We start from the raw sequence: 19536 nt of genomic DNA, 5'->3' as shown, positions 1-19536 counted from the left end.
TTATCCAATGTTACTAAGCAAAGGGAAAACTATGGGCTACTGGTTTGTAGCCTGACTCAGATGATGTCCCTGTCATGTAACTGTCATCATTTGATTATTTCTTGGCATCTTGTTTTAAGCGCTCACCAACTCGAAAAGTTGCTCATTAATTCCAATAAGAGCCAGCAAACAGGCGAAGCCTCGGGGGTTAAATCTTGGCCTAAGTGACGTTTCTGCAGCTGCGCTCACACATAGTGGCTGTTTGTGCCGGGCCACGTTTAATGTACGACTGCAATATTCCAACGACAACTGCCGTCCCGTGCATAATGTGTGGACATCCATCCTGATAAAACACATACATGCTTTTCTCGAAGGCACTTCTCCTCTCCTCTTCGGTGTCAGCCACAGCGGGCCATTGGCTGGAGGTATCGTCCATCAGGACAGACTCGCTGTCCTCGGGCGGAAGACCAGCAGACTGAGTGTCCTGAGGAGGCAGAGACAGACAGACGGATTGTTTGTCAGCGGCCTTGTGCCAGTAATGTGGATCATGCCAGGAATAAAACAAACAAAGGGAGATAAAGAGCAGAAGAGCAATGATAATGATGCAGGTTGCCAAGGGGACCAGGGGCGGGAGGGCGGAGGGGGGGAAGCAGACGGGTACGAGGAACAGAGATTGAAAGATAAAGAGATTGGAATCAGATTGCTGCTGTTAATGATCGGCGCTGTGCCACACATTACAAAAGATAAATCAATGGTCAGAACTCGACAAGCGAAACAGCTGTGGGATCTAATAAAACTGTAAAGACTCTTGATAAAGTTGTTGCTCCAGGGGAAGTGGAATTACAACCACAGCAGAATGGGCTCAGCGTTTGCAACATGTGAAAAAAAAGGGAAAAAAAACAGAATACGCTAAGAAATATTTAGATGTTTTTTTTCGGGGGGGGGGGTTTCTTTCTTCTCACTTTCTTTATGTGGCATCTCTCCGGCTGTATCTATGTCAGCATCTCTAAGTGTGGTCTGTGTGGCTGCAAAGCAAACAGGATAAACACAAGGTTACCTCAATCTAATCAATTGTCCTCATGGGTTGTATACATGACCTCATTTTTTCTTGTTTTTTCCTGGAATTGATGTCATTTCCTTGCGTGGGGCTCTCATGGAAAATATAGACGCCGTACACAAGATTTCGCCTAAACAGGCTGAAATCTTCACTAGCTTCGTGAATTCACATTTACCCACTAACTATTTATTTGGCACAAAGCCTCTCCTAAAACAAACCGACAGAGCGGATACAATGCCTTGCAAAAATATTCTCACCCCTTGAACTTTTTCAGATTTTCATCACATTACAACCGCAGACTCCATGTGTTTCGCTGGGATTTTGTGTGATACATGAAGATGAACTTAGTTTTGAAGTGAAAGGAGAAAGGATAGGTCAAATGTTTTAACATTGAACTTCTAAAAATATGATTTATATGCTTGGTTCTTTTTAAGTTGATGCTGCTAAGGAAATCCAGTGCAAGTCTGCAGTCTGAGGTGTGGCTTTCATATAAATTAATTTTATTTTTCTGCATATAGAGGAGCCATTTGGAGTATGTCTCTGCCATCTTTGCACACCTGAAAGGTGAAATTTGTGTCCATTTGCCAGTAAGTTGGCTGAATGTGCATAATAATGCAATCTTTAAATTTCTATTTCCAAAGAATGTCAAAAACTTAATATGCCTTTCCTTTCACTTCGTATGCTACTCTTTGTCAGCCTACCTCATAAAACCACAGTATGCTATATATGTGCTAATAAAATGACTCACAGTAATATGTTGTGAAAATGGGTTAATTTTAGCCCTTTTTTTCCCTCGAGCCACATGTTTCCTTTTCACTCTCTCCTGACAAAGTAAACTTACAAAAGCGACCGTCCCTCTCCACGTAAAAATTCTCTGCACAGGCAGGGCTTTCGCACCTTAAACACACACACACCACAGACATTTCTCTAACTGCCCGTGCAGACGGGAGTCTCACAGGGAAATAAATAGATGGGCGGACACTTGCACACAATCCAGCTGAAAGCAGCAGAGCGGTTTCTCCTTTTCATCCCTGGTCTAGTTCAACTTGTTCACCTGTCGTCTCTTTGATAAACTCATTTGCAGAGTGTTGAACTTTCTGTTGTGTCACGGGGAATGAGACAAAGCAAAGTGAAGGGGGGAGACAGAGAGGCTCTGTTTGGACCCCCCGCTCCCATTGGCCCGTCTCTCCCTGTTTTTAAAGCCCAGGCCTGGCTGACAGGTCTCCCTGGCTCCCTGATCATTTCCAGATGTGCTGTGGCAAAGACCCACAGGAAAAATTCCCATCTGCCTCTCTTCTAAATTTTGTTTTATTCAAAAAGCACAGGAGAGGGGGGGTGTAGGGGGGGAAGAGGACAACAATTTTAGAATAATCTGAATTAATGGTTTTAAGAACAGGGGAGTCAGTTTGGAGTTGGATTGGTGTAAAATATGACAAACATTGGGGTCAAAAAAGCTTTAGACTGTACATTTATTGCAAAAGTGATCACAAAGCTGTGAGAGATACTGGACATATTTTCTCTGAGATCTAAGTCATTAAAATAACTCAGATCTCTCTCTATTTAAATTAGATGTACAAAATCTAAACAACACATTGCACATGGTTTGGTAAAATACTGATAATCCAACATATTTAATATGTTTAGTTTGGCTTTGAGACCATTCAAATATTTGCAAAAGATTAGCACAATAACAAAAAGAAATACAAAAAAATTCAAAGGAAAGTTCGATATCACATAACCTAAAGATGTGTTGTCTTAAAAATGTCTCTAGATCTAGGGAGAGAGCTGAAAAGCAAATGTGAATGCCTGTGAGCTGAGGCAGCACTGCATTAAAACCAGACAGAAGCCTTTTGTGGAAATTACAGCTTGTGCTCGAGACCATTTCCGACGGGTCAAACTATAAACACCGCAGATTCCACCATGTCATTATTAATTAAACAAGTCATTCTGAAGAAAATGTTTGCGCATCCCAAAACACACACACACACACACACACACACACACACACACACACACACACACACACGCACACACCTACACACACACACACACTGACATAGCTAAAGAGAATATGTAAAAAATAAAATAAAATTTAAAAAAACAGCCAAGACTTTAAAGATATGCTTCTGAGTCTTTATATGATGTCACCCCAATCTCCTCAGAGATGGCCTTACTTAGTCCAGCAAAAATAATACAGTGTTATTCTGATTAACTAAGCAGCACCCAACTCATTTGTTTTGGCTTTTTGATTTTCAGTTAGCGGCTCAATATGACAAAACTAAACACATATCAAGTATCTATGTAAGTACTTTACATCAGAGTTTGTCATTTAAAAAAAATATGCCCCTTCAGTTATACTTTTCTTTATATTTATTATTTATAATTTGGCCTTTCCCAAATGCTACCCTTTTTTAAAAAAATCAAACCTTAATATATTGTTCAGTCATTCTGTTCGGTCGTTCTGTTGTCTGACTCCACTGCAGGAAAGCTCTTGTAGTTAAAGAGATGGCTTCACATTTGACTCTAGTCAGGCAGCAGCGAGCTGAGCCTCACCTGGGATTGCGCAACCTCTTGCTAACTGCGCTGGCTGCCATTCAATAAGAGCATGTTCCTCCTGTCTGTACGTCGCCGATAAAATGGTTAAAAATATTTAATATATGAACTGATTTCCCATAATGTAGCTTATGTATATAATGCACAGTGCTTTTTGCCACCAACTGTGTGTGTAGCGTGTTTCGTGTGCGGAGAAGCGATCATTGACGGCAGAGAACAGATTCGAGGTGAGGCAAGCAGTTCTCTTGCCTCATGGCAAGAGAACTGGCAAGGGCAAATAATTGTCTTTTTGACCTCCAGCATTGTCCGTATGCGCGAAATTTCCTTATAATAACATGCAGGTGGTCTACATTTGTATATCTGATTATGATTAAGTCAGTGCCTCACCAGCTTTGCACCTCACCGCACGTAATTTGGTGTCGAGGTAGCGCGGCCGCCCCATTTAAGGAGGATGCTGGTCTTCAGCACAGCTTTTTGGGGTTCAGGGTTGGTCCAGTTCCCACCACTGTGTAAGGGCGGAGCTAGAGTGGGGGGACATCTGATTGGTACCCCCAATCACTTCTCTGTAGTGAGAACGTTTTTAAATCGGGTAACATTTCACCAATTGAAGTGATCAGAATTCGGCAAGAATCTGATCGATTCCTGATCAGGCAGGAATCGATTCCTCGTCCCTGTGGCCTTTGCTCCTTGTCTTCCCCTCTTCTCTCCGCCCGTTTCCTGTACTACCAGTTAAACTTTTAAAAATAAATGTAAAATCTCACTTTCGCCTATTGTGTCATTTGTACGTCAATCCAGTGGCCATATGGCTTATTAGTTTATTTATTCCTTCACTTTTAAACTGTGGTCTCTAGAGGCTACGTCTGAGTCTTGTTATTTTTGCGACTTCTCTGAACATTACATTCTCACTCATGTTCACTCATGGAAAGATCGGCAGCTGTGTTAAATGTTTTGCACTTGTGAATAATCTTTCTCACTGTAGATCGATGGCCTTTTCTTTAGTTCATAAATCACTCCCAGACTAACAACCGCTACTAACAGTCCTTAATTCAGTGCATTTCCTTTTGATCTCATTTTAATTTGAATCTGCAGGGATTTTTTTTGTACTCTTTCAGTTAAACATAGCTACCATTAGAAGACCAGGTTATTTTTGTTGTGTCCTAACTCATTAAATAGAAGCAAGAATACTTTCCCCCCCAGTATTTTAGTTCAACAGCAGAAACTCTGACGAATGTCTAGCATTTAAAAATCAGTTTGTTTGATCGCGCATGTGAGACAACGCCATCTGACAAATGAACAGTGAGCTAAGTCCATAAAACAAATGTGTACGAAAGCAAGTTTACATGATTTTACAGCCCGCTCTCTGCCTCTCTTCCCTTGTTTAGTTTTAACTCTGTCTTCAAAGCCTCGCAGTAAAAACACCAAAGAACTGACCTCATCCTACTGATGTAATCCCCTTTTGATGTGCTTTCGGGAGAGAAATTTCGATTCAGGTGTTTTGATTCCTAAACAGGAGATGCTCCACACCACTCAGACATCCGCGTTGTTGTTTCATACTGACATGCCTCGGGCGCAGCTGATTAATGCAACGTTTTCGCTTTGCAAGCAGCCTCGCCGTCTGGCAAGCTTTTATTTACAGCCGAGAGGCAACATATGAACACCCAACCTGGGATGCTCCTTTCCCCCAAGCAGATGACTGCAAGAGCTTAATGGAGAAGTGGAAACTCGTGCGTTTTATATGCCGTTCTTTCATCTCATCTGCCATGCCGTGCTGTTTCCTGTTTATCTCCCGGGCTGATCCTTTTGTAATATTTTAAACGTGAGTCATGAATCACACAGGTTGCTGTCAGACTCTTCCCTCTAATCCTTCTTACATCATTCTGCTGTGAGACAACCTGGCACACACTTAGACAGCCTGAGGTGTAGACGTGTGCGCTGTATGAAACAGTAGTGGCCCACAGCTATGTGCATGTATAAGAATGGGGCTTTTATGTATTCCCATTGCTTGGTCACTGAGCTACTTCGGCAGCAGCAGAATTAGCCATTTCCAGACAGTAATGGAGGACAGACCACACACCAGGATAGGAAATTAGTTCTGCTTGTTCTCATAGGAGCTATGTGCAGATAGATGTTTTAGTATTAGATCTAGATTTTATAGATTGTAGTACTTTGTAAAATTATTCATACTCTTTCAACTTTTTCTACATTTTGTCACTTTACAAGCAATACATGTATTTTATGGAATTTGATGTGATAGAGCAACACAAGAGCTTAACTATGTAAAAAAAAATACATGGTTCTCAAATGAAAACCAGAAAGCACATCAGAAAACCAGAAAGCACACATTTATATAGCTACATTTGTCTGAGGCCCCTAAATAAATTCCATTTAAGAGTCTGTTTATCTGTCATTACATTGGCAGTATGGATACACCATTTCTATGAGGGTATCAGCTCCTTGGCTCCATCAATAGTTGCCAACCCTCTTGAAGAAGAACAACATCTTCTGATTTTCTCTCAACAACAGTCTTCTTCTTCGTGTAGACTTGTTCAGTGCATGACCCGATGTTCTCCCGTTGACAATTTTCGCCCACCTCAGGTTTACAATAAGTGTTATGGCGGTTTTGGTATGTTTTTTTTTTTTATTTTCGATCGATGCTTTGGACAATACCCGGTGAGATTATCTAAGCTTTTTATACTGCTTTAGAACCCAACTCTGCTTTAAACATCTCCAAGTCTTCATCTCTGACCCGTCTGATTTACCAATTGGTCTTCAATATTCCATGATTTAGTGAAATCAGAAGGTAATGAGCTGACCTCCATTAGTATCAGAGTAAAGGACTGATTCCATTGCAGGAAAACTACTGTAATTCATTTTAACTAAACTTTAAAATTGCCCAAATTTTTTTTAAAACATGTTGGACAAGAGCACATTTGGGGAAAATGTGTGAAAGTTCAAGTACGATGGACTAAAATTGAGTGTTTGACAGACCTGCGTGTTTGGCAGTGCTGTGAAATCCACCGGCAAGGCAGTCATGAAACCAGATGGTTGCAGGGATTCTGGCGACAGGTCCTCAGGGCTGGCCAGGCCATCTTTCCACTCCTTAAACCCAAACACACACACACACACACATATATATGTATATGTATATATATATATATATATATATATATATATATATATATATATAGACCAAAATTATGGAAATCACCATGTGGAACTGAGACACAGTAAATCTGATGCAGAATACAGAAAAAAGGGGAGCATGAGTCAGAAATTGTTGGATTAAGAAGAGCTGAGTCAGCTGCTGTCCAGAGTAAGACTGAAAATGCCAAACTTTCATCTCTGCTTACATTCCTTAGCTGCCTAAAGGCAACAAGAAGCCAGGATTTCTGTTTATTCAAGGCAGAAACTTTGCATGTTTACTTCAGAACCAGTTTTAATAGGACCATTTCATGAGAAGAGCTAGGTCTAAATTTGGACCTCTGAGTTTACTTATGAGGAGGATCAAGTCACCTGTATCAGGTAAAACCCAGACTGCAAACTCAAGACTTGTATGACTAGCTCATACAAGTCCACAAATTAAAGAAAACATCCTGGTGGTAAGTGATACCGCCTGTTCTCACTTGTTCTCTGTGGGTGACAGGTAGAATGGTAAACGCTTCGTCGGTCCTCACGGGGCTGAAAAGGTCCTGGCTCTGGTTCTGACTCTGGGATGAAAGAGGCGGAGTTTTTCCCTCGAGCTTCCGGACCTGGCGGTCCCCCTTGACGGTGGATCCAGCGCTCAGTTTGCGCACAGGGTTGGTAAGCCACTTTGTCAGGGCGCTAACAGAGCGTCTGGAGCTCGGTGAGCTGGGGGCCGAGCTGCCTGAAGGCTGCGGTGGCAGCGATGCCACAGAGGTGGAGATGCTGCCCTCGCTGCCTGCTGCTGAGTACGAGTCTGCAGAGAGGACACAGGCAGAGAGAAATCAATGTGATAACTGCAAGATAAGGAGTAACTGCATCACGGGGCAGAGTATGCTCTCTGTTAATCAATGAAATTGTCAAAAGTGCAAAGAGATTTTTGTCTAGGAAAGATAACGTTTAACTGATAATTGAACTGCAGATCTGGTGATGAGTGAAGTGAGTGGACACTGTAAAAACTTCTCGGTAAAAAAACAACAACAGTTCTTTAAGCACATTTTTCTTTGTTAAACAGTTTTTAAGATGCACAAAATATTTGGCCAGTCTATGCATATATCATGGTATTCTGCCTGCCTGTACTAAAGTAGTTTTGTCACACAAAAGAAACTCCTACTACTCTAAAGTTTATGTGTTTTGTCAAGTAAAGTAAGAGTTAATCAAATCTTTCGAGGAATCTCTTTTCACAGTAGGATAATCAATTCCAAATGAGCCTATTAAATGTTGTCCAAATTCCCTAAAGACAGTGGAAATGCAGAAGGTTCCAATCTCACGCCTCTTTCATCGTCATGACTGACTGGACATACAAACATGATAAAATGTTCCTGAGGACAACTGATTGATAACATTTATGGTTTCATACCAAGTGCCATTGCGAGCCTTGGACTCGATGATACTCTGGCCAGTGAACCATTTAGTATTCATCAAAAACTGCACTCAGGACAGGCAACTCATAAAGAAACTTAGAGCTTAGGGCAATTTGTAGAAACCAAAATACCTCATTGTGGGGAGAGTACCCAAAGACCCCAGCTTGGACAAAAATCTAGGACCTTCTTGCTATGAAGCAACAGCGATAACGAATTGTACTACTGTGCACCCTGAGCAGCTTTTATATTTGTAATCCTACAAGATTAAAGATAACCAGTTTTTAAAGAAATAAAGACGACCTCATAAGTTTTATAACAGATAGCTCATAGCTAAGAGACTGAAGTTATCCTACATAAACAAACACATTTTCTAGTCACTGTAAAGTCAATAACACAACCTGCTAACATTAGCATCATTGTAGAGCACATATTTGCAATGAATCTTTGTTATTTTATCTCATCAGGTGCAGCTGAAAATGGGCCGTATGTGAGGAACAATGCATATGGCATCTTCTCCACCCCAACAACCTGGGTCACAGTTTTTTTTTAATCCAGTTTAGATTAGTTAGCACCATCTCACCTGGCCTGACAACATAAACACAATATTTGGGTGAACAACTCAAACCCAGTAGTAATAAGTATATAACAACCAGTAGTTTTTAGAGTGAAGACAAGTGGAGAAATCTAAAAATAAAAATCCGCTTTGATTTCAAAATCAGCCTCACATAAAGAGGAAACCAAAGAGTACATTTTACATTATTACCATACATGTGTCATCGACACATATCTCCACTCCGAGGCAGGAAAGACAACCGGAGTGAGGACGGCTGACATCTGGCATAAAACATAAAAAAAAAATAAATACACTGGAGGATTTACAGAATCTGTGCTGCACAGCGATGTCAAACGGACATGGGAAGTGAGCAGGAGGTTTAGTTGAGACCGGACATCCACTTTAATCTTTTGTGGAGATGATGGGTTGGTAGGAGGGGGCTGGGGGTCCTTGCCTGAGTCTGTTTGTTTTTTCTGTATTGTCTTCAGTTCCCATCCTGCCTCATCCTCTCCCCCCCCCCTCCGTCATCCTACCGCAAATTTTCTTCAGCAGTCCTCAGTCCTGCAATCTTCTTCTAAAGTGTGTGTTCATTTCCAGTTCAGTCATGTTTGCCATCCGTCTTTACGCTTTTAGACCTCTGACCCTTAATCACCCGCAGCAGAGGGATTCATCTCTCATGCTGTTAGCTTACAATCTGGTCTAATGCATCATCTACTTCACCTCAGGTTTCGACCTGCTGCGGCTGCTGAATTAACTTCTTGTTTTTGAGTAAGCACTCTGCAGCGGAAGTTTCTACTGGGTTTGTAAATCTGTTGCAGTTTTGTTTATAAGGAGATAACAGTGTTTATTATGGTGGCCTCAAAGTGAGATCTTATCCTGGCCCTGAGCAAAGTGGACCCAGACTGCAAACAAAGTACAAACCATTCTGAGTACGACTGCACTTAAAGCTCTCCTCAGTCCTGTAAACACTTTTTTTCCCCTCTGTCTCTCAAACAAAACACACTACTAGCCTGTGTATTACAGATGCAAAAAAATCTTTATCTTAAGGGAGGAAACCAGCAGTAGCTTTTGCTGATATTTCAAACCTGTCAGAAGACAAAGATTTTGGTTGAAACAGCTTTTTCTCCCTATTATTGTCTGACCTGTTCTAGACTCTGGGGCATCACGTGCATGTTGCTGGTATAACTAATTGGCATCTCCCCTTTCAACAAACTCCACCCTGCTTTATTAAGTTGGAGGCTGTAAGGAAATCTGAGCATACCATAACAAGAAGCTGGGTAGACGGAAGAGATAAGAAACATGACACACCGACTTGTGGGATGTACAAAAAGACAAAACAGAGAATGAATCATCTGTGAGTTTTACAAGATCGAGAGGACATAACATGACTCTTTTTACCCTCCTATGTCAAGTTCTCTGACCCTCCACCAAATCTTAAAGTTGGCATTTCCCTGCTCACTGTTTATAGACTGAAATCCACAAAGATGCCTGGAGGCAATTTTTGCATTAATGAGTCATGGTTGTTGGTGGTAGATAGACTGGCCTTAGGAACTGCTGATCTACACATAGCCATACGTCGGGTTTACACCGTGGCCATATGCAGAAAAATACCCATTAAGCAGCAGATATGTGGATATTGGTCAGAAGAGAATGATCACAATGGTTTGAGACGATACAGAAAACCATCTAATGAACCACATGTCTAAGGCAGACAGGAAAGAGAAGCACTGACTTCTGCAGGCTGAGAAATTGGACAACAGATTGGAAAAATGTTGCTTGGTTTGGTGAGTCTTGATTTCACATCTGCCATAAGAACAAGAAAACATCTATCCGACCGCCTGTCACTAATTTAACCTGGCGCTGGAGGTATACTGGTGTGGGGGATATTTTCTTGTCTCACTTTTAACCTCTACAAGTGCTAACTTGTGGCACTTGTGGTTACTTTCAGCTGAGTAGTGCACCTCTAGGATATTGTGGAATGGTAGAATATCAACATGGATATGCAGCCGACATCTGCAACAACTGTATCATAATAACACAACAATGCAAACCAAAAGCACTGAAGGATGCTAGTGGCCTCTTCACGACTATGCCACAAAGAATTTCTGAAGGCAAAGAGAGAGTCCAGTCGAGCAGTAGAAAAAAAAGTGTGCCTAATAATGTGGCCAGTCAGTGTGGAAGCTCGCTCTGACAGTGATGCAGTTAAGTGTACAGCCAGGAATCACAGAGCATACATCATCCACAGGGCTTATAATGACGATCCTTTCGATCTGTCTCCATGGCAATGCTGCATTATCACTGTGCTCACGCTATGGACGAGCTTCCCTGCTGACCCTGCAAAGTTTACTCTCAATATCCTAAGTACCGTCTCAGAAGGAGCTATTAGAGAGATTTTTATAGTGAACTAGCAAAAACTGATAAATAGGGAAAATGATGAGCCTCCCCACAGAAAAAGAAAACACTCCTTCTCTCACCCCCCCCAGCACCCACCCCCACACACTGCCAGATATGTAACACTGATATTGTTATACACCTACAAAAGAGGAAATTGAGGAAAAGAAAAAAAAAAACATTCCTCCCACTTGCTGTCTTTGCTGTATGCTGTTGGAATCTGATGATATTCATCCCCGTAATGGTCCTACTGTGCACAGATTACCCGGGCTGATTTTGTTAATGCAACTTGAATGTTGTTTAGGTGCTCGCAAAATTAACAGTCAAAGGCTCGGGGCGACGAGACGGCATTAAGCCGCCCCGCTCTGTGGTGATTTGTTAATGCTGGGCTTTCACCGGTCACCCACTCATTGTCTGAGAAGCTCCGCTGTGCCTCCTCGGGGGAGCAGTGGGAGGCTCATCCAAAAGTGCTGCACTCGGTGACTTCAGATCCAGCGTGACGAGATGTTATGCAGTAGTTCCTGATTTTTCTCTGATGTTTTTCACCCAACTGATATCTGATCTTCTCATTAGGCAAATACACGCCTAATGAGAATTAAAAAAAAATAAAATATTCGTCCCTTGATGAAGTCCCTTCTAGGAGTGTGTTCATTTCCGTTGTATTCTCAAATTTTCTGCACATACAGAAATGCTTGATTTGATGTACTCTACTCAGAATTTACCTACTAGATTCTCAAATAAACACAAAGTGGTCAATAATGTTTACATTAAAGACTTTTAAATTACACATTTTTACAAATTAAAATCTATAATCTCTGAAATGTATTGGATTTGACCTGCATGAGCTGATATTCTCTACTGCTTTATTTCCCCTCTATTGTAGGTATATGCTAGAATAAAGGGGGGGGGGGTGAATACAAATGTGCTACACACTTTCTAACCTTTTATTTGAAGAAAAAAAAACACATAAAACACTATCTAATCAATAGCTGTTTGTTTTTTAATTTATTTTCATTCAACAGAAGTTTAAGACCAATTAATGCATGAAAATTGAGTCAAGCAATCCATCCTCTCAAACTGAATCAGGATGGAGTCTTGAGTTTTCACCCAGACCGGTTTGAACTTTCAACTATTGGCGTCCATCTTTTCCATCGCGCTTCAGGATGAATTGACTCTGAGTTTAATTGCAGATGAATGGAATGATGAATAGGGAGATGTAACGTTACACTACTCTCTCACAAAGATTATAAAAAATATATTGAAAGGAAACTGAAGTTCATATCAGAATCCCTAACATTATTTAACCACAAAGGAAAAAGGTAGAGATGTTTGGGACGATGGAGTTGATTTATGAGCTTTCGCTGATAATCCACCGGAAGTCATCTCCTCCAACTTCCCCGTATCGATCGGCTGCTGAGTGAGAGCTGCTGAGCCGGCAAATCAGCCTAAAAGCGTTGGCTGTAATGGAGCAAACTTGTTCGCAGCCCCTGCGCGGTGGAGCTCTTTGTCGAGGCAATTTAGGCATTGCGGCACTCCTCCGATAAACACAAACACGCAGACGTGCAGATGCCCAGAATCGTGCATGTATTAAGACAAACCGCTCAAGGACATTTTTTTTTTTTCCACAACCCAGATGGTGCGTGTCTGCAGTGCGGCCACCTGTGAAGTGGGAAACGTGTCAAATGTCCAGCTGAGTAGGAGATGGAGCTGCCAGTCATTGTCAGCACCTCACAGATAATAAGTGCAAAGGTATTAGAGGTGTAATTTCACAGCTCTGCTCTCACTGACTGAAAGAACTCTCAGAGCAACGTGAAGCACAGTAACTTTCTCAAGTGAATCCCTCTTTGTACCAGAAAGAGCTTTATTCTCCAGCAAAATTACACTTTATCCCCTCTGAGCAAATATCGCAGCAGGCCTAGGCTGCAGACAGGCACTATATGTGCACTCAAGCATGCAAGAGTACTTTAAGCATTCACCTCCGGGTGGTTTGTAGCATAAAATTTAAAATCTTGCTTTATAGTGATCCCTAATACAGAGATTTTTCTCTCATATTTCTGTCCTTAAAAAACATAAATTTTTTCATTATCTCACATCCTGTTGGCCCCAGGCGTGTTATTTTTTTATTATTTTTATTTTTGCTCTGCTCCTGATTTATGAAACCTGCAATATGCCTCTTTTTTGTACTTCTCACCTCCACCTGTCCCTCTTTTCTGCCCTCTAATCTTCTGTTCTATGCATTGAAGCATTTTTTTTTGTTTCCAAAAATGGAACCGCTTCCTGCTCTTTAGACTCAGGAAGCGCAGCTCTTTACTCTGATGCAACGTCCTCCGCTGCTGTGACCCAAAGCTGCTGAGACCAGCAAGGCTTCTGACATGCAAAACCATCCAGCAGAGGAAGCAGTGACACAGGAGGAAAGGGGAAAGTGTCTGGAATATCTCCTAGGAATACCTTTTCCATTTCACATTAAGACCTTTGATGAGTATTTATGGTAACACTTTATTTGAAGGGGTGTGCATAAGACTGACATGACACTGTCATAAACACGACATAACTCCTGTCATGAACATAAAGGAGTCTTTATGAATGTTTATGACAGTTGTCATGAAGTGTCATTCGGTAAATAATGACACTTTTAATGCAAAGTTGCTCTAAAAGTTGCATTATAAGTCCATTAAAAATGCCAACTTTGGATTAAATTATCATAATTTACAAAATCATGCAAAGTACCCATCTGTCCTCTGACAAACCTGAGGCCACCACAGAAGAGGTTGATTTACACTTATATTAACTTACACAAAGCCTGGCTGCATTTCCTAAATTATCTGACTTCTTGGGGCAAATGCATTAGATTTAGAGATATCAGAGTGAAGGTCCCTGAAAAAATAAAAGAAACTAAAACCTACCACACTTTCCAAAACCCTTTGAAAAACGTAGATTTTAAAAAATAAAAAACTTCATCTGAGTATATATTAGAGTAGACAAAATAAGAGGGTAAGTCTTGGGCAAATGGAAAACGTGGGGATTTTTTTGCCTTTTATGGCATAATTATGAAATACTACAAGGTAGACAGAGGTCAACACTTGCCAGAAGGACTAAGGAGAAAACTAAAGCACAAAGAGGGCAAACACCGAGAGAGTTGGTATCGTCTTACTGTGTTTAACAGAAGACAGGAGGAAGGACAGCTCCACGATTGTTGTTGCTCCGGTGTGTGCCATATGCGAGTGTTTTTATGTCCATAAAGTCACACACCGCACTCAGACAAGTGAGCAGTGGTTTCCTGTCCTCCTGTTGACCTACTTTAAGCAGACACACACACGCACGCACACACACGCACACACACACACACACACACACGCACGCACACAAGCGCACTCACTGCTGTGATTCCCAGAGCACAGAAGGAAATACGTGGTAGACACATCAAGCGGCGCACAAACAAGTCGCCAGGGTCGGCTTCCTGCTGTCAGCACTCACAGTCGCATTCTGTGGCAGATTTTTTTTTTTTTTTAGGATCAAAGCGATGTCATTCTCCAGCAACAAAAAAAAAGAGAAAAATCATGCTTTCGTTAATCCTGTCGTCTTTTTAAGGAGGTGAAAAAAAATAGATCGAGAAGCGCCTCATTATGAAACAACTCTAATTATTAGAGCGATATCAGGCATGCCGAGTGTCACTCAGAACCAGGTCAACAGCAGAATGGTGATACTTCTGAATCTGTGAAGGTTGCATGTTTACGTCACAGATGTTGCTCCCTGCTGAAATAATCCTCCTGACATTTCAGATGAGCTTTCGATTGTTCTTTCAGAGCTCACTTTGCATCTGAATCGGATCTTTTCATGAAAAAAAAACACAGAAAGATAGAGCGAGAGAGACAGAGTAACAGAGAAAATGTAACCACAGGCACTGGTTTTCCTCAGACCAGAGTGGGAGACTGGAATCGTGTTTGTGGTTACTGGGCCCAAAAGCTCCAGACATTCCTTTAGAACCTTTCAGGATGAGTTTCTGGTTCTATTGGGTTTGTTTTGTTTGTTGTTGTTTGTGTTTATTTATTATAAACCCCTTGAAAAACATATCCATTCATTCACACAGAGTAGGTGCTGATCATTTTTTCTTCCTTGGATTACTTTCACAGGTGCTGCAATTTTAATTGAACTCTCTCAAATAAATCAAAACCTCCAGCCGGAGTATTAAACGTATCCTGACCATTTTCTAAAAAAACGCAAATCCTACATTTCCCATAATGAATCTAGCATTGTTTTATGCTTTTCTCATGTAAGCTTTAATTGGGAGCTTGTTCTATCAAGTTATGTTCTGCATTCATCAGAAACACACCAGAAAATTCTGATTGTTGATTTTTTTATTATTATTATTATTATTTATAATCTGAATATCATGAAGTGAAACTTACACTTCTCACCAAAATAATGCTGGACATGTGTTAATAACACTAGATCTTCAAAGAACTGCATAATTCTGTTTGACTGACCTACTTAGTTTTGGGAATTTTGTATATTTAAATTCCTTACAATAAATGCAGGGAAAATAACTATCAGAACCAGATTACAAATTATTTTATTGTGTGTAGCAGTGTATTTATGTCTCTGTATGTGTGCCCTGATTATTATAGCAAAAGATCTTCTCTGCGTCAGCTGCAAGAGTACTAGTCACAGAGGGCTGATTATCACAGCGACTGAATACACACACAAAGTAAAAGACCAAGAACAACCCCCCCGGAAGAACGACAAGAACACACTTATTTCTTGGGGCAAACAAGGCTGTCATTAGGGCCCCGGGGTGCCTGAGAACACACAGCAAATTAAAAGCGATTATGATTTCGCTTGGCAGCTGTGGCTAGTGCCAGCAAGGAGGCCTGAAAGGAGAGCCGGGCACAAAAGCTGCAGCTTCCTGCTGGGCTGCAGAGACGTGGAGCTTCTCCAACTGGCCCCGACCTGGATCGCACACACACACACACACACACACACCCCCCCACACACACACACACACACACACACACACGCAGAAGATCACATCTGTCAACTCCAAGATTTAGACACACACACCAAAAAAAGTTGAAGTAGAAGTTTATCCCTCATTCTGCTCCGGTACACAGTCTTGGCCTCCAGACATGGTGGTATAATGATCCTCAGTTAGACTTGATGGTATTTCCAGACACATATTTTCATTCCTTTCCACAGCTCTGCATTTCTCCCCATACTCATTGCCATAGCAACTAAACCCAGTAGAAGAGGGAGAGAGGGACAGCAGCACAAGAGATTAACCATCAAAAAAAAAAAGATCAACCTACACATGTGGGCACGTACAATAAATCATGTTAAACATAGCTACATACGTGGCGCTCGGGCACTCTTTCTCACACGTTCGCACAAAATGAGTCATTAGCGTGGATTGGTATAAACGCTCCTGCAGTAACCCAGCACAACAGAAAACTGTCAGGGTTTTAGTGGATATTTGTAAAACAATACGGCGCGTGCAGAGAGGATGCATCTGAAGAGCTAATTCCACATTCAGGAAAACCATCTGCACCTGTCAGCCTTTGTGCCCTTCAGATCAGATCCTCTCCATATGGCCATTATCAGGATGTCTTATGAATAATCAAAATCTATTCAAGTGTTGCAGGGCGAGCTTCAGCACTCACCTCCACATTTATATCCCAGGCAAACATCCACGCTCTGGATCTTTACTCGAGGCTTTCAGGTTAATCAGACTTTAAGATTACGGTGGATAAAAAGCTGGTACAGCTTTATTAAGGCTCAATATTTTTTATCACCTGGTCACCCCTGGGATGCGGTGTGGGGAGGGGAGGGAGTATTCCTTATCTCCCAAGTATTGCAGCTATGTTTGTGGTCTTGCTAATAACAATTAATTTGGAGGAAACAAAGGAAATGAAGCCTAGGCGAAAATTCAGCCTGGAAGACTATTATATTCATCCCACCTGCACAACCAATATGTCGTCCTGCACCTCGATTCCAACCAATCTGTGATGGTCTCCTCCACCAATCATCAAGCGTCGCTCTCTTGATAAGGTCCAGCTGTTCACCAGCGTCCGCTCGTGGGCTGAACTTCAACCTTCCTCCACCCCTCCTCCACCATCAGCCCAAGACTTCTTCAATCTCCATTCAGTCTCCACCACCAGTGTCCAGGCCCAGGGGGGAAGACGTCTCTAATTTTCATACACCCAGCGGCTCATTCTCTGACAGCGGTTTTCAGCGCAACGTCTTCCTCCTGGGTCCAAGCGCCAAAGACTTTCATTTGTCAATTAAGCGTTCTAATACCACTCTCTCTGTGTGCGTGAGTCTCTCCAGGTTGAAATCTCATTATTTGAAACCTTGTTCCTAATACCAGCTCAAACCAAAGAGACGTGTGTGTGTGCTTCAGTGTGATCATCTGGTCCGTCAGGGCAGCTGTGGAGCCAAATGATTAGCTGCAGTGCGGTTCCTCAAGGCTATCTTTAAAGTGAAAGCTTGTGTCAATTGCAGTGATCAATAGTAGGTATGGATCGGTGACAATCGCTGCGTCATCTGATGACAAACAGGAGACAAACAAGTCGGTGTGTAGCGTAGTGATGATGAATTGATCAGGCAGAATATAGAAAAAGGTTTACAGAACGGTTATTTTGTGGCAAATGCTGTAATATCAATGAGGTTCATGGAGAACAAAGCTCTGCCAATCCACTAATGCTGAAGACAGTACTTTGGCGTATCACTGATAAACCATGAGTTAATCTTCATTTAGTGGAAGAAATAACCACTGGTCAACCTCCTGCTGTTTTTTTGATGAGGATATCATCCTAATTTAAATAGACTTAAAATAGCTTAAGATATTTCTGTCAATATGTCTTCTACAACAAGGTGCTGCAAGGTTTTTAATCTAATATTGCAAAGATACATTGTGTCCACTGGTGGTTCTTCTAGACCCAGTTGCCTTGAGATCATGGAGAATCTCCTTTCTGTGCAGCTTTGGGATAATATTGAGCTTTTCTATTATTAAATCTTAATAGACTGAAGACTGAGGGTAACTGAGGCTTCGTACTGACGGTCTCCTCCATCCTGCAGATCTAATATCGTCTCTCTGACTTTCATTGACGGATCTATTGCCTTGCCTGTTGTGGTTGGAGAGAGTGAACTGGAGGCGATATCATTTCTTTGAACAGGTGCGTTCTGTCGACTGTCAGAGTTGAGGTCAGCAGAATCTGCAATCGACTGACTCGTTAATCAGGCGAATAAAAATGTTATCAGAACCAGAACTCAGAATGAATTTTTATATTGGAGCACACACCGAAAAAGCATGTGTCCAAAAAAAAAAAATAAAAAAATAAACATTTGGGTTATTTTTAGATCCAGTATGCAGAGAAATATGAACTGATTAAACTTTGGGTTGATTTAACGCAGCAGATTTGAGGAATGGGTTTGACCCAGCATATTGATTTAGATTTTAAACCCCCAAAATGGGATAAAGTGACTTGTATAATATTAATTCTCACAAAGAACGGGTTCAAATCACCAATAGCAGTAAATCAGTAGTATTTGTTTTAAGATGAAGGGCTTTATATGCCCTTAACTGTGTATTAATAATTATAACATCAAGTCAAATAAAAACAACTTAATATCTTTCAGACTGTATGCAGTGTAATTTTTTTTTTTTTACTACCAAATCATTTTGCAGTTCATGTCTCAATAGTCTTTCTGAAAATCTATAAGTTAAAAGAAAATGTGTTAATTTAGAGCTTTGTGCAACGAAATCTCTCCAGAGGAAACTGGTACGTTTAGTTTAGATTGCACCAAAGTTCACTCTCAATAATTTTACTTCCCATTGTTTGCTTTGCTTCGTGTACTGTTTTGGAAAGTTTCCCTACTGAGTATCCTCTGGGGAGAGCTGCAGAGGAGATCAGAAATCCCCCTCTGGTCTGTCAGCCGCACTCATGTGCTGTCAATCTGCAGTCACAGAAAAAAAATGCACCAGTGACATTGATAATTAAAAATATGCTTTAATATCTGAAATACTTTAGGGTCTGATTTCAGATCCAGATTAAGTAAAGACATATAAACATAAATCTCAATTAACCTTTAAATTGGCAGATAATGTTCTTTTATAAAATAAAATTTAAAAATCCTTTTAGGTCACTTCCACTGAAACATAAAGTCACTGCCACATACGTATGACAAGTCTGTCTGTTTCTGGTCTTCACAGAAAAGATTGCCCTTATTAAAATGACATCTTAAAAGATCATGTTGAATCAGCCTGCGGCCAATTATTGCTTAAACATAAAAAGGATAAAATTAACACTTTTACAGAAATGATTCTCTGTGCAGGAACGTTTCTCATTCCTCACCAGAAAAAAAGGTTTCTCACTTGGAAAAACATGCCTGCGAGGTTATAAATTAATTGTAATCATAAAATTAAGAGAAGGAGCCATCAAAGTTGAGGAATGATGATAAAACAC

At 41.1% G+C, this 19536-nt stretch overlaps 1 protein-coding gene across 3 annotated transcripts in view; it reads right to left on the bottom strand.

Annotated features, from left to right (window-relative positions):
• Window positions 1-19536, bottom strand: part of arhgef25a (Rho guanine nucleotide exchange factor 25a) — a 59295-nt gene that overhangs the window by 13392 nt on the left and 26367 nt on the right. For all 3 annotated transcript variants that reach the window (XM_088007372.1, XM_088007373.1, XM_088007374.1), the window contains 3 exons: window positions 7213-7526; window positions 6578-6688; window positions 339-463 (listed from right to left, as the gene is read on the bottom strand). In XM_088007372.1, the coding sequence (XP_087863498.1) occupies window positions 339-463; window positions 6578-6688; window positions 7213-7526 (550 nt within the window). The remainder of the gene's footprint in view (window positions 1-338; window positions 464-6577; window positions 6689-7212; window positions 7527-19536) is intronic.

Source organism: Poecilia mexicana, unplaced genomic scaffold (genome assembly GCF_051168715.1).
Source record: "Poecilia mexicana isolate PSO_F unplaced genomic scaffold, ASM5116871v1 scaffold_7, whole genome shotgun sequence".
NCBI classification, from domain to species: domain Eukaryota; kingdom Metazoa; phylum Chordata; class Actinopteri; order Cyprinodontiformes; family Poeciliidae; genus Poecilia; species Poecilia mexicana.
This window is presented reverse-complemented; position numbering and strand designations above follow the sequence as displayed.